Source organism: Hermetia illucens, chromosome 1, assembly GCF_905115235.1.
Source record: "Hermetia illucens chromosome 1, iHerIll2.2.curated.20191125, whole genome shotgun sequence".
Lineage (NCBI taxonomy): Eukaryota > Metazoa > Arthropoda > Insecta > Diptera > Stratiomyidae > Hermetia > Hermetia illucens.
This window is the reverse complement of record NC_051849.1, coordinates 152346803-152362421: the sequence shown is the minus strand read 5'-3', so window position 1 is coordinate 152362421 and position 15619 is coordinate 152346803. Positions and strand designations below refer to the sequence as shown.

The 15619-nt window shown below is 38.2% G+C and overlaps 1 protein-coding gene across 1 annotated transcript in view; it reads right to left on the bottom strand.

The window, feature by feature from the left end:
* LOC119646279 overlaps positions 1 to 15619 on the bottom strand; it is a 118066-nt gene that overhangs the window by 90419 nt on the left and 12028 nt on the right. The window contains exons 2-4 of the mRNA XM_038046691.1: positions 4035 to 4324; positions 3576 to 3634; positions 3366 to 3423 (exon numbers count right to left, since the gene is read on the bottom strand). Coding sequence (XP_037902619.1) covers positions 3366 to 3423; positions 3576 to 3634; positions 4035 to 4137 — 220 coding nt within the window. The 5' untranslated portion in view covers positions 4138 to 4324. The remainder of the gene's footprint in view (positions 1 to 3365; positions 3424 to 3575; positions 3635 to 4034; positions 4325 to 15619) is intronic.

The following is a 15619-nucleotide window of genomic DNA, read 5'->3' as shown; positions in this document are numbered from 1 at the left end:
TTCTTCCTAAGAACCCAAGTCTCCGAGGAATACATGAAGACTGGCAAGATCATTGTCTTGTACAGTAAGAGCTTTGACCCTATGGTGACACATTTCGAGCGGAACAATTTTTGTAAGCTGAAATAAGCTCTGTTGGCAACCAACAACCGTGCGCGGATTTCATCGGCATAGCTTTTATCGGTTGTGATTTTCGACCCTAGATAGGAGAAATTATCAACTGTTTTCTGGTTGGGTAATTAACCAGCAATTGAAGGATAGTTGCATTGCATTCTGTAGTGATCGCCAAGCAGACTCGAAAAAAGTCCCCCGAACAACTCAAGAACTTATATTTAAATTGAATAATTCCAAACGGTGGAATTACACTCTCACGGGAGGGTGAATGAAAGGAAATTTTGGATGCCTTAGTAAAACGTTTCTCGTATGTAAGAAAAATGGTACTGTCAAAAATTGACAAATGATAAAGATAAAATGCTGCTAGTCACACCAACCTTTACGGTAAGAACCAAACCAACATATCGTGGAATCGTGAAGTTTATGCCGTCGAAAAGCAGAAGTATTGCGATTATTACTTATTAACTTTTCAGAATTGTGTCCTATATTATTCCCTATTCTGATGAAAATTTCGTACCTCTATGATGAACTTATGGGAGGTTTTCCGTTAAATTTCTAAAATAAAGTAATATACTATTATTAAATTTATTTGTGCTATTAGAAATAAAACGAGTTTTAAAAAGTACCAATCGAGCTCTTTGATTTGATACCCTAAGTGGCTATATGTATGGGCCCCTTTCGCATGCGTGGGAAGCCCCCTTCAAACTGAAAATAAAATGGCGCGACACGTTGCATGTAACACAGACCACATGTTTTCACAAAATCTCGTGATAGTGGGTTCAGTCGTTTCCAAGCAAATCGGGTCCTCTCCGACGGACAGGCTTTGGAGATAAGGGGCACCCGTAGGAAGCGGAAAATGCCCGTTGTCTAGGAGGGAACCAAAAGCTTTATTCTTCGCTTTTGGTGGCTTGGATTTATTCAGATAAATCTCAACCATTGTGAAGCCGCACATGATTTTTTGAGTCTGCCCAAGAGCTCAATGTGGACTTCGCGATTATTACCGAACCATAGAGAGGAAAAGATAGCGCGGTATGGGTCACCGACAAAAGTGGAAAGTGCGCAATTTTGACGCAATTGACGTTACGATACCCGTTTGAAGAAATAATCACAACGCCTGGAAATAGGCTCGTAAGAGCTAAAATTAACGATGTTCATGTCCATAGTTACTACGTTTCGCCAAGTGCAACAAGCGAATGTTACATAAACTGGCGTTAGACGCAAGTGTACGAAAACCAATTATCATCACGGGAGACTTCATTGCGTGGTCTACGAATGGGGAAGCAAAGTTTCTAACGACAGCCGGCTCATATTTCTGCAAGCTTTTTCTTCACTGGACATTGTTCTTGCTAATATCGGAAGCACATATACCTTTCGGAAAGGGAGGGTAGGTTCAATGGTAAATGTTACCTTCGTAAGCAACGCATTAACGAGGGACATTACCTGACGAGTTAGTGAACACTACACGCAGAGCGGCCATCCAAATATACTGTTTAGTGTAGTGGAGAGCAGAAAAATGGAGTCCCATTTGTTTGCTGGGCAGTATAGGAAAGTTGCTGGAGCACATTATATGCAACAGGCTGCTCCCAATTGTAGAAAAAGCAGGAGGCATGTCCACACAACCATATGGTTTTCGCAGGGTCGATCAACGATGGATAGTATCAACTCAGTAGTCAACCTGGCAGAGCAAGCAATTGCAGGTATCAGGTGGCAGGGTGGTACCAAAAAATACTGTGCCATTATCACCCTCGACGTGAGGAATGCTTTCATCTAAGCGCAATAGCAGCATATAATAAGATCCTTAAACCACCTGAATGTTCCCTCGTATATTCAGCTAATCATTGGGAATTATTTCATGGATAGAAAGTTCCTCTACGGTACCGACGTAAGCGCAGTTGAATATTTGATAACCGGCGGAGTGCTTCAAGGATCAGTTCTGGGCCCACTACTCTGGAACATGATGTACAACCATGTGCTGCGCATCAAACTTGCGCGACAAGCTACCCTTATCGCCTATGCAGACGACGTCGCAATGGTTGTAGTGGACAAACATCTGGACGATGTTATCTGTGCATATGAGACATTGACTTGACATGGTAGATACCGCAGGTGTTTACATCGCTTTAGACATGACAATGCTCCCTTCTGTCCTGAGTGTATAAACGACCCGGAGCACATACTTTTCGTATATACGAGAGGCGACAGCTTCAACTTTTGTTGACAAGACGCCTACAAGTGGAAATGATCATTCCGCAAATGCTCAAATCCCAAGAAGTGTGCAATGCAGTTAGTGATGCCATAAGCTGTATTCAGGAGGAGCTTTGAACAGTAGAGCGCTCACGAAAAAGCAGCAGGAAACGAACAATTCTCACAGTTGGAGCTTTCAATGCTTTCTGGTTTTATAAAAAAAACCGACAGACTGACAGACAGATAGACAGACATTGAATCGATTTTAATAAAATTCACACAAAACCTCAAAACAAACCCAAGGCAACACTTTTTTGCCTACTGTAGCCCACCCTTTTCGTAAATTTGCAGTTAACTAGAATCACAATTCGGATATAAAACTATCCCCGAAATCAAATTTTCCAACAAACTTTGATATGATAATGTACTCATTGAACTGTTCATTGTATTTTTTATTTCAGTCTTAGATTTTTCCAGAATTTATACTTCCTCTTCAATATTCATCATGACAATAAAAAAGGGATCGCAAGGGTTGAACAATTTCTTCTTTGAAATGGCGACCCTAAATAAAGGCAAAAACAATAATGGTATTGTTGAGATTTTCTTTCGCACATGGCTAAGTCTTAAAAGAGTGAACCTACTTCGGAAAGATACGAATAATATGAAACTGATTCCGGTCAAAAGTCACATGCGAACCAAATCGATTGTTTAAATTTCTGCAATATCAACAAATGAGGGTTATTCAATGGGTTTATTTTATATACCAAATAAGCCTCCGTTTATTTCTTGAATCAGGACTATTGTGTGGACTGGAATTGGTGTGTGTCGTTGTGTGAGTGCTTTAATGTTCAATTTCTTCAGTAGCATTAACAAGTGAGTTTATTCTTTAGGCACAAATTATATATAGATATAGATATTATTTCGAATTTTAATCAAGTTATTACACAGAGGCCACCACAATGATAATTGGCGATCAGTACTCTGACCTCGACCTTAATAATTTATCGTTTCTAATTATTTCAATCTTGTATTAACCTAGATACTATGAGTTTAGACAAACCGGAAGTTACCTTTAAGTATTTGCGTATCCAAATAATTCTCCGTCACAGCAACTTTCGCATCCGGTAACTATAAATTTTAAGAAAATTTTATTAAAATTAAAATGGGAAAAATATGTATAAAGGTTTCAAGGGAATACATTTAGATACAAAGTATAATGTGAGATTATATTAATTCGAAATCATCATACATACATATAAAGAAAAACCTTTGAGACTTACACTCAAAACGTAGGCGCTATCACTAGCTGACAGCCTCGAAGAAGCAAGCTCGTATCCATCTAAAACGAAAAACATGTTCAAGCGGCATTTAAAATCTCACTACTGCGCCAGCTGCACCTATGTATTATCGCTTGCAAATATGTTTAACTTTGAGAGAAAACCTCTCCGCAATTTGTTACAGACAGACAAGTGATCCTATCCGCTTTTACTCGCTCCTACTACAATAATCAAGGGTAAAGTGACAAGCAATTTGAAGAAGCACTGAATTATTTGTTTTCCTTTAAGTGAAGCGTTTATGTAAAAGCATGAAATTATTAAATGTTTCTTAAATGACTGCAATCATGTGTGTTACTTATAACATATGCAGATTCAAGCTAAACGAGTTACTTTGGATAATATGCAGCCAGCGTTTAATAGCTTTAAGCGAAATCTTTCCATCTATCAATTATCATTACTTACCTTGTGACCTTACGATGATGCTCGGCAGACAAGAATTCACACAACGTCGACATGACGAAGTAAATTCGCTGGGACCCAAGGGGTGACATACTACGGTTCCCATGGGGCGGTTTAATAATCTTTGTCAAGCAACTTTTTCATAAATTCAAAATAATGATAAAAACCATAATGGAAGCAAAAGGGTCATACCCAAAAAAATCAAAATAGCTGCTTATGCAAATTTAAAACTTTATAACTTCAGAAGTATAATTGATAATTTGAAAATGATTAGTTCCCTTCGAATTATTATCCTGGAAAAAAAAGAAGAGCCGCATTAGCATTAGCTACTCTGTAAATTAATATAAGCGACATAAGCATAGCAGTTATTCTAGTAAAAATCTGCGAAATCTGTAAGTACTCTTTATTTCACTGGCATACTAAAACTGGTTTTTCAAAATGGTAGGATACCTCCCCTGGAACCGTTATGGCGGGGGAGGAGGTAGGGTATTTCAAGTTAAGGGATAGCAAATTGCAAACCAAAGTTAGATTACCGTTTCAAACGCTGAGTGCTCGCAGGTGTGAAAACGTGACTCATCATAATCGATCGCGCAATAACCGATATCCGGTCTAGGCCAACCTTAGTAAAGAACTCCACACATCCCGGTTTTGCGCCGAGGTCCACCAATTCGATATCCCTAATCGCCCTCTGGCGTCCTGCCTTCGTCATCGCTCCATCTTTGACAGAGTCTGTCAAGTCTTTTTTTTCTACCATAGATATTGCCCTTATAGATTTTCCAGACTGGATCATTCTCACCCGTTGTATCATCCTCGCCCACCTCACGAGCTAGATTTTATTCGCAATCAGGCGGTCGTGGTATTACTCATAAATTTTGTCGTTATGTGGGCTACTAAATCATCCACCCACATGTAAGGGGTCATAAATTCTCAATTTTTCTTGCTTAGAACCCCATTCTCGGAAGAAAACATAAGCACTGGCAGGTTATTGTCTTGTACACTAAGAGCTTTGACCCTATGGTTAGACGTTTCAAGCGAAACAGTTTATGGAAACTGTAGTAGGCTCTGTTGACTGCCAACAATCGTACGCGGATTTCATCTTCGTAGCTGTTGTCGGTTGTGATTTTCGATCCTAGATAGGAGAGATTATCAACCATTTCAAAGTTGCAGTCTCCTATCTTCATTGATGTTATTTGATCCATGCGAGTTGGGAGTTGGGTAGACTTGAAGGGGATGGTACCTATGGTACCTCTTGTACTAACAACTACATGGCGGATCATTTATTTCAGGGTCAAGTTAAAGAGGACGCATGGTAGGTTATCCCTTTGTCTTAGACCGTTGTTGAAGTTGAATGGCCTTGAGGGTGATCCTGGTGCTTTTATCTGGCCTCGCACATTGGTCCAAGTTAGTGTAGTCAGTTTTGTCAGTTTCGTTTGGGTACGGAATTCTCTCATGGCTGTGTTTACTTTTACCTTGGCTATGCTATCATTGTCGATGAAAAGACTTACATCCGTATTCCAACAGTTTTTCAATTGTTTGTCGCAAAGATAAAATCTGATCTGTTGTTGAGATGCATGGAGTGAAGCCTCTCTGGTATGGGCCTCCATAATCAGCCCACGGCGTGATATCTCCCTTTTTATGAATGGGCCAGATAATGACTCGTTGGCACCTTGAATATTAGCTGATAAACTGCTTGAAGAAGTTGGTCATGTCCATATTTAACCAATTCGACTGTAATTCAATCGGCTACTGGCGACTTATGGTTTTTAAGCCGGTGGATTACACGGATTTTTTCTTCATGGCTTGGTGGTGGCAGCATTTGTCGGTCGTCTTCAATTGAAGAGACCTCATACTTGCCGATATTTTGGTTGTTGAGTAGTTCACCAAAGTATCCATCGCTCCAATATGCCCATTCTGTCGGATCAGACTTCCCTCTTTGTCTCGGCAGCATGAGCATCGAGGCGTGTAAGGCTTCATCCCGACTTATTAGTTAAACTTCCGCATCTAATGCGGTTACTCCTGTACTATTCGAGTTCACAAACCTGTTGGTGCTCTCAGGGGTCCTTTTTCTTTTCGTAAAGTGGCTTCTCCACTCGACGAAGTTCATGATAGGTTTCTCCGCTTGCCCGCGTGCTTTGAGAGTGTGGAATTGTCCGGTATGCGGCATTCTTCCATTGCGTTGCTAGCTTTCATTTATCATTGAATCAGTCATTGTTGGGCAACTGGGGCCAAGTATGTTTGTGGCCGTACCAATGATAAAGTTCTTCAGGTGGTTGTGAAAATCATTTGTTGATGTTTCATCTTCAGAACCTTTGATGACTGTGATTATTACCGCATCTATATATCCCTTATAGATGCTACGAAGGACTCTGTTATGGACCGCGGCAGTGTTCACTCCCATCTGATTGTTAGAAGGGATTCGAGGTAGCAAAACCTGACCCTGCGTACAAACTTTCAGTTAGCAGTACTGAATGTGGAGGCAAACCGTGAGTTCAGCTGTAAAAAACTACAGTCTGGATTCACCTTCAATCGGAAAGAATTCCTGCTTGTAGTACTTAGGCCAAGCTTTCAATGGACTATATAAAGCCAACATTACTAAAGAAACCATAAAAAGTGCAGCAGGCAATACTGCTTTCCTCTTAAGGTTGTATGAGGAGGTATGCATTTTACATCCGTAGCTCCGCAGTATACCCCTCATTTAGATTAGTTTTGTGTAAAACAAAATCTTATTAAAATCCTTTCACTATCTGTCACGCGCAATACACATTTTTTGACCGAATGTAGCCATGTGACGTATTGAATGGAATGTCCCAAGGAGTACTTTTTGACGCAGGTATTATTTGGTTGCAAAGGGGGGAGCGCAGGAGTCTAAGAACGGTAAATTGCTTCAAAGGCCCGTTCTTAGAAACTACTCACATAAAGTTAAAAATAGTATATTATTAAATTTTGAAAAATTTAGTACATTCTAAATTTGTAAAATTGCGCTGTAATATGGAATTGGATATAAAGCAGCATTTTGAAAAGTTTGGTGGGAATTCTAGCAAAATTATAGTAGGTCAAAGGTCCTCTTGCGACATGAGGTATATTCAACGTATATACACTGTGCAACCAAATATTCTTACAGTAGTTGTCATAAATAAGTAAACAAACATTGTTTCTGCTTCACAAAATGGTAATTTTTACCTCTTCGGCATAATTGTACTGCTATCGCTCATATCATGTGAAAATTATATTAATATTTGCCACTGCTTGTTTATTGTGAAGCAGCTAACGAAATTTTTCTTTTTTTTTTTGTCTATAAAACTTAAATAAAGTATATTTTTCCATTAAGAACCGTTAGTTAATATAAATAAAAAGTGAAGCAAATAAGTGAAAATAAAAAAGTGTGATTGGACTAAAACACAATGGCCTTTCTATAAGAGTAGAGTCTTTTAGGTTAATTAAAAAATTTTGATTAAAAACATACCGACTGGGGTGCACTGAAGTACAGGAGAGCGAGAAGCTATTATTAATCTCCGTAATAAAGGTGAAACCTTTTGAAGCATTGCCAAAATATTCAATAAAACACCAGTAACTGTAGCCAAAGTGGTTAAAATTTATAAGGACGATGGACGCATCAAATGCAAATATTCTAGTGGACGAAAAAAAGTTAGGACCCAAAGGATGGATGCACGAATTAACCGTATCTCATCAACAGATCCAATGCTTTCAGCACCAAAAATTATAAATAAACTTGTTTTATCTATTTTTATCCAATATTCGCAGAAAGCTTTATAAAGACAGAGATCATGGTCGAGTGATTCGAAAAACTCTTCATAGAAATAAAGTAAATCTGCGAATGAGGATGAAGTTCTACGCAGATAATGTAATAAAACCGAAAAGCTTTTGTCTTAAAATACTTTGGGCGGATGCACCGATGATTCGCTTGAAGTATAGTGGTGGCGAAATGTACGCTTGGTGCAAATATGATGGAGAGTTGTCCTTTAAATGTACAAAACCAACTCTTAAGCCCGGCGACTAGGGCTTGATGGTTTCTGCCAATGGAGCGGGCAAGATAGTCGTACTGGAAGACAAAGTAAACTCTCAAGTTTATCTTAATTTGGTGAAAGGTGTCATAGTGCCGGAAGGTAAGCTTCTAATTGATGAAGATTTTACTCTGCAATAGCACAGCGTACCAATTCATAAGGCTAGAATTTTTTCAATACATATATGAGGAGAATATTAACATTTTATAGTGGCCCTCTCAAAGGCTTCATTTATCCCCCATTGAAAATGTATGGGTATATCTAAAAACAAAAATAAGTGACAGAGGTCCTCGAAATTTGGCCGACAAGACTGGCTGAGCGACAGACAGTAAACCGATTTTGATAAGGTTTTGTTTTTTTATTCGCAGCTCATAGTTCACCTACTTCTCCATGTATTACCGTTGAATTTGCTATTATGGGAGATAATAACGTCAACTGTTGGGTGATGTATGCGATCATTTTATTTATTTTATATTTATTTTATTTATTCTGATAATTCATTTCTAAATTTATAAGTATAGTTTTTACACACATCTTGTGCTAGGATTTTATCTTTATTCTTAATAGAAATCTAAATCCCGATAAACTTTTTTCTCGAACTCTAACATTAGAGCGTCTTTCGTTTGCAAATTTATAATTTTCGTTTGAGGAAAATATTTAAGAGTCGCGAAATTCCTTATCGGGTTTAGTTTTTTAAAGAAGATTCGGTATAGTAAGAATATCATTCCAAAGGGGATGTGAATGTTTATCGTGGGTACAATGAGTTTAGAATATTATCTCAAATGCGATGGTTGTTTATCAATTCTTTTATTGTTTGCTGATCTTCTTGAAAGCTCTAGGATTAAAAGATTGTCATAATTATGTTCGGAAATTCGTCCTCCTAGGAAGACCTTGAAATTGTTGATTTACGATTTATCACTTTGAAGTTTGTTTTCTGACTTCGAATTAATACGAAATGAGCAAATTTACGTCGTTTATATTGATTTTGTTTGGCTACGATATACAGTGCACCAAATTTGCTTAGCCGCACACAGAAATTTTTAAAAAAGCAGCGGTAAAAGGTTTTAAAAGAAACTGGATTTTCAAATTGTAAAATTTGTCGCCAAATTAATAGATCAGAGGAAGTGATACGAAATTTCTTTAAAGTGGGAGATAAATACGGCATTTCCAGTTCAAGTTTGCAGGAAGCGTGAAAATACACCGACGGCAAATCAATATTTTCAAGAAAAAGGCCGCTAAAAATAAGTTAAACGCGGCACAAATTTTATCAAAATTGCAACTATCAACTAGAAAGCATCGAGTGCAATAGATTTCAAGCGAGGATAGAAACATCAAATGGAAAAAAAGCGGTAAATAGCCCCAGACTACATCTTCTCACAAAGCTGTCAGATTTGATTATGTAAAAAATCATATGGCTTGGACCCAAAAGTGAGATAATGTCATTATTTCAAATGAGAAAGGAATTGATCTAGACGGACCAGACGGATCTAGTTGTTACTGGCAGGATCTGCGTGCAAATGACTCCTCAAGACTGTACCGTGCATCGATCATGATATGGGAAGTAAATTCTTACGGAAAACTGTAAATCTGTTTTATAACAACCAAAATGAAGACAGAATTGGAATGGAATATTGGACGATGTTCTAATTAGCTATTCAAAAAATAATCACATCATAGAATTCATAATTCAGCTTGGTGAAAATTTGGCACAGTTGAGGCTTATCAATTTCATGCCGCCTACCATTAGTAGATACAATACAAAACTTTGCGCTTTCGAATATATAGGGATCTCCCCCCACCCCCTTAAACCCAACAAAAAACAATGATGATTGCCCCAACCATTTCGGCGTAAATTTTACTGACAGACAGACAGAGAGCCAAATATAGAATCGAATTTAATAAGGTTTCGTTTCATACAAAGCACAAAAAATTAGCTGTCGTAATGTCGAGCCTGGTGTGGAGTTAGATGAGATAAAAGAATTTCTATGCTGGGATTGGTCACTTGAAGGCCCATGATACACACCCGATTTACAATCTCTTTTATTTACTCAATCGAAGAGTAATAGTCGACGTATCAAAATCGCTAGGAATTCGGGCAGATAAAAGCCTATTCAAGTTGCCAAGCGTTAACTATCAAGAATAAACAATCGTGAAACGGAAGAGCAGTTTATCTCGTGTAAGTTTCTCAAACCACAATCCTTCCATCATGAACAGAGTTGTACCCAGTGAAAGCATACCAGAGAAACATGCATACCATGAAACATCCATAAATCCAGCCAAAGCCAACATAGTACCATTCACTAAGATGCACAAACTTGGTCACGTGAGACCCATTAGATTACATGGTATGGAGGTAAAACGAGTAACAAAGGTCAAATATTTGGGAATATTTGACATACGGCTTAAACTATCAACTGAATACCCGGTACATTGACGGATCTCTCACGGTAGAGAGAACAGACGCTGGGGTAATTTGTCCAAGGAAAACGTACTTTGAACCAGTAGATAAGCACACCAGCATATTTTAGGCGGAAATATACACCATTGGCGGATGTGCTTCCTTCAACCTCGAAAGGAACTATAAGGAGCAACGAAACACCTCTGAAGACAAGCGAAACATCGAACTTGGAAAACTTCAACAATACCCTCTACTTGTTTTTGCGACTATCCATGAAAGTCAAAGGGTAGTCGATCGATATAAACCCTGGGTGCCTATCCTAGAAATGATGAACGTGGGTGGCAAGCACATCATTCCCCAAGGTTAAAAAACTAAACTATCAGCGACAGAAAGACTGCGAAAAGCTCTGAATGACAAAAATCTCAGCGGAGTATGCAAAACTACTTTAATCACTTCAATCAATCATTCAATGTGGACAAAGATTGTTCTCTCTTCCCAAATGGTATCCTCAAAATAAAACTCCATTTTAGAGTTAAAATATCGTTCGTATCAGAGAGAACTCTCTTTCTGTGTTATCAATCAATTAATTAAGATCTTCAATGCGATAACACGTACTGATTATGGAAAACTGCTGGCATCAAAGACTCTGTCGTTCCTGATAAGTCGCAAAATAATCGCCGACAATCAATTTGGCTTTCGAGAAAAGTTTGTTGACATAGTTCAATTTGTCTGGCTGCAGAGTAAACATATTCTTATAGTTGCACGAGTAAAATATATAAAAGTCAACCTTAATACCATAATGTAGATAAATCTACATTTTATTGGACTTTGGGGGTCTCTCGCGAAGGTTTGTCACTATAATAACTATCTGGCAATGTAAAACTTGATTTCTGACACTTTCCTTAAAAAAATATAAACAAGTCGGGAAACTGGAAGCTGGGCGCTTCAGGTATGAAAGGTTTTGTTTGTTTCTTATGTGAGTATATTTGCGTGTAAAACTACCCCATGTGCACTTAGCCCGTTATGTATACTCATTAAGCATATCAGAGTACTCACTTTAGTATGATGTTGATATTTAGTTGCAGTAAATTTAAACGGGTCAACTTTGTCAACTTTGGGCTACTGTAACTTTATTAGTAACAGTACCATTTTTGTAAAACTTGGGGAAAACATCAATATTATTATATTTTTATAACTATCGGATAAACTTAAGGGGTGTTTCTACCCAATTTCCCCAAAAATATATTAATAAATTATTATTAATTTAATTTGGTTTGATATCGATATGGAGGGCATTTTGAACCCTGGACACCTTATAAAGGCTGCTCCATGATTTTTTCAGATTTTAAGTTTGAGTAGTTTCTGACAATGGATCTGTTAAAGAAATCATCACTTTCTATCCCTCCCACCCACCGTCCTTCCAACAAATGTCACAACTAAGACCGGCATCAGAAAGTAATTAAGACCTTTCATTTGATACCCAACATGAAAACGATGAAACAAAAATTTACACCCTTCTTTTGCAGGTATGAACTTCCCTCCCCTCCCTGAGATTTATCTCAATGTGTAAAAATATTACACACTGCATGTCTGGGCGTTCACAGTTCCCATCTTCTCACCAAATTTCGTGTCAATCGGCATAGCCGTTTCTTTGAAAAGTGCATGTAATAGACCGACAGATTGACAGATAGACAGACATTCAAGCGATTTTAATGAGGTTTGGTTTTACAAACAAAACCTTAAAACGTATCTACTAATTACTCAACCGAAATTCTACTTTGTCATTAGACAGCAAGTTTCCACCATCAAACTACTCCAACAAACCCAATCGAAGATCTTTCGAATAATAACATATCAAGCTTGGTCCATCAAGAATAGTACGAGTAGCTTACATCGAGATCTAAAATCTCTCATAGATGATGAGAAACTGACTCAAACTGAACTAACATTAATTCGTAGAAAACAAGGCATAATTTTGTGATTTCCTTTTGACGAAACAGTTACAAAGTATTTACTAAGACCAATGACACATTAAGGTATGGTATTCGACAAATATTGTATAAAACTTTTTTGAAGACATATTAAAAAATAAGGCAATGGCAATAATTATTCGGAAGCATGCCCGAAAAAAGTAGAATTGCGGTGCCCCTCATAAATCGATTTTAGATCATCTGAAATCAAAAAGTCAAAGTTCTTTCTTTAGATGGTCACTTTCCTCAAGTAAGGCTGGAACGGTTTTCCAAAATTTCAATTATTTACGTTTTGGGAGCATTTTGAAGTGAGTCTGAGTGTAGGAAAATTGTGAACTGAGTGTAGGAAAGTGAACTACCACACCTACTAGCTGAAAAGCAGCAAAGGATTAATTGCTGTAATCGAAGGTATTGAAACTGACGTTTACCCGGAGATATAGGTTAATACTTCTCGGAATTAGGATTTAATGTCAAATCGGTGCTTAATATTCTTAACCGAAGAAAAATACCACAACCTATGTTTCGTATCATGTTGAAACCATCATCCAAACAAGTCGGAATACCGGAAGCTCGCGCTTCGGATATAAAGGTTTTGTGTTCATCTTATGTAAGAAATTTCAACGCACATTTTTCTATCCGTATATAGCTACAAATACAACATAATCCTTCATATTTTTCCAAACTACGAGACATGCGCACATATTACGCTCACTCTAAACAAACAAACTGCCTATTTCCGAATACTGTACACATATATGCACGTATATAATTTGATCGTACCCATATTTCCGATTTACTTCTTATATCTATTTGAAATAGGCACTACCCGCAAAGTTCATTAGCACGCATATATTATATACCTACATGCACACATGTCTGGCTGGCAAATAACTAAAAAAACTAAAACAAAATAATTCTCTGCGACCCAATTCATAAGAACTCATTTCGTTGTGATATTGATGAATTGATATGTGATGATGACGTCATGCAGGTTGTAGAGTGCACGAAATTCACAGCAAATTTTGAAGTTTCACCCCCTATAACTTTGTTAATAATAGTTGGATTTTCTTCAAACTTGACCAAATTGTGCACCATATTCTTCATTACACTTATGCTATGAACATAAGGACGGTGCCGGGTAAATTTCTAAAATGTGAAAATATACTATTATTAACTTTATTTATGCAGATATCGGAACCGGATATATTTTGAGGCCTAAATTTCGTAGAGATGCGCCACTGTGATTTTTTTCAGATTTTTCGGTTGGATAGGTTCTGAGAACGAGACCTGTTACACTTTTTGAGGGTCATATTTTGAGCGCTCACTCCTCCATGTTTCACCCAATATTAAATATTGCACCAGTTTCGAAAAGTACTGATTGAGACCTTTCATTTGATACCCCACATGGCTACATTCTGTGAAAAAGAAATTTGCACCCTCCATTCACATATATGGGGAGCCCCCCTTAAACTTAACACAAGATGGCGCCACTTACTGCATGTAAAGGGAACACTAGATTACATACCCTCACCAACTTTCGTGACAAGCGGTCCAGCCGTTTCCGAATAAATCGGGTGTGACAGGCAGACAGACAGACAGACAGACAGACAGACAGACGGACAGACGGGCAGACAGACACCATCTCGATTCTAATAAGGTTTTGTTTCACACAAAAACTTAAAAACTAGGGAACAAAGAAAACCACTTGATATACGAGCTACAACTTCTACGACGTCGAAGAATTACCATTGAAGAACCGCATAAACGAAAAGCTCCGGTAAAATGTTACAACTGGCAAGAGTTTGGTTTCACTGAAACATAGTGCTCACTCCCCAGTGCCTTTGTCATTTGCGACAATTTGCACAAGCCCAAAGAATGTCGAGCGAATAAAAAAGACGACAATGTAAAGAAAGGCGGTAACTGTGGGAACAACTACACAAAAAATATCCGACCAACCCTCTTTCAGCCACTTAGGTCACAACTAATCGTAGCCTATTACAATTTTCATTCAACATTCCGAATGCTGCCGAACAGACGGTTGCTAGCATTCTTATTGAAGTCACTGCTTCATCAAACCCAGCTGCGGCTGGAAATCTAGAAAATATTATGTTGCAACTCGTTCAAATGGTGAATCAGTTTATGCACTTCTAGTATACAAAATATGATGAAAACGACCAAAATCTGCTGCTGGAATGCGTTAGTCCCCACAAGTTGGAAATGGGCCATGAAATTGACATTATGCTAACAGAAAAAAAAACTGATTTCGAACAAGTAGTTACAAATTTTATGAGACTAAACATCCAATTGGAAAGCGCACGGAGGTACTAGTATTCTTATAAAAGATCGACTAAAACATCATGAAGATCATCCAAAAAAAACACGTTCAAGTAGCTTTAATCCGCGTAGAAAAATGGGGTGACAGCGGTCTATTGTCTACCAAGAAACACTATTACCACCGAATAATTTACGGACTTCTTTAAAACTCTCGGTAACAAATTTATTGCAGCGGGGAACTGCAGTGCGAAACATAAATATTGGGGCTTTTGATTAATAACTCGAAGAAAGAAAAACCAATGGACAGCTGTTTCGATAAATCAAGATTTTGGCATAGTTTCCAGTGGCAGCCCAATGTACCGGCCCATGTAGACTTTGCAGTCACTAAGAAGATCCAGGGAGAGCAACGGTTGTTTCAGCCGTCTCACCACCTAGAGTTTGATCCCTCACTCTGACCTCACCTTCGAACTTAAAAGGGCGCCTCAACACGAAAAACTTCAAAATCTTAAACGGTACTTCGATAAAATATCGAAAAATTCAGCAAACGACGGCACCTGAACATGCAATGGTAAAGAGAAGCGGACTACATTTGCATTTTCAACCTTATTAATTTGGTGCGATTCATGCGAGATAAACTCAACACCAGAAAGATCTCAGAAAACAACTTACTAATAGCGAAAATGTTGTATCATATCTATAACAGAATTGCGCGCCTCGGATACTTCCGTGCTGATGAAGGTATCATCAGCATCAACGGTGCAACAACCGGTGTCCGGTCTAGACCTGCCTTACTAAGGAACTCCAGACATTCCCCCCCTGGGCGAGATCATCCTCCTCCATACGGATTAAGTGACCCACCCACCGCAACGTGTTGAGCCGGATTTCATCCACAACCAGATGGTCATGGTATCGCTCATAGATTTT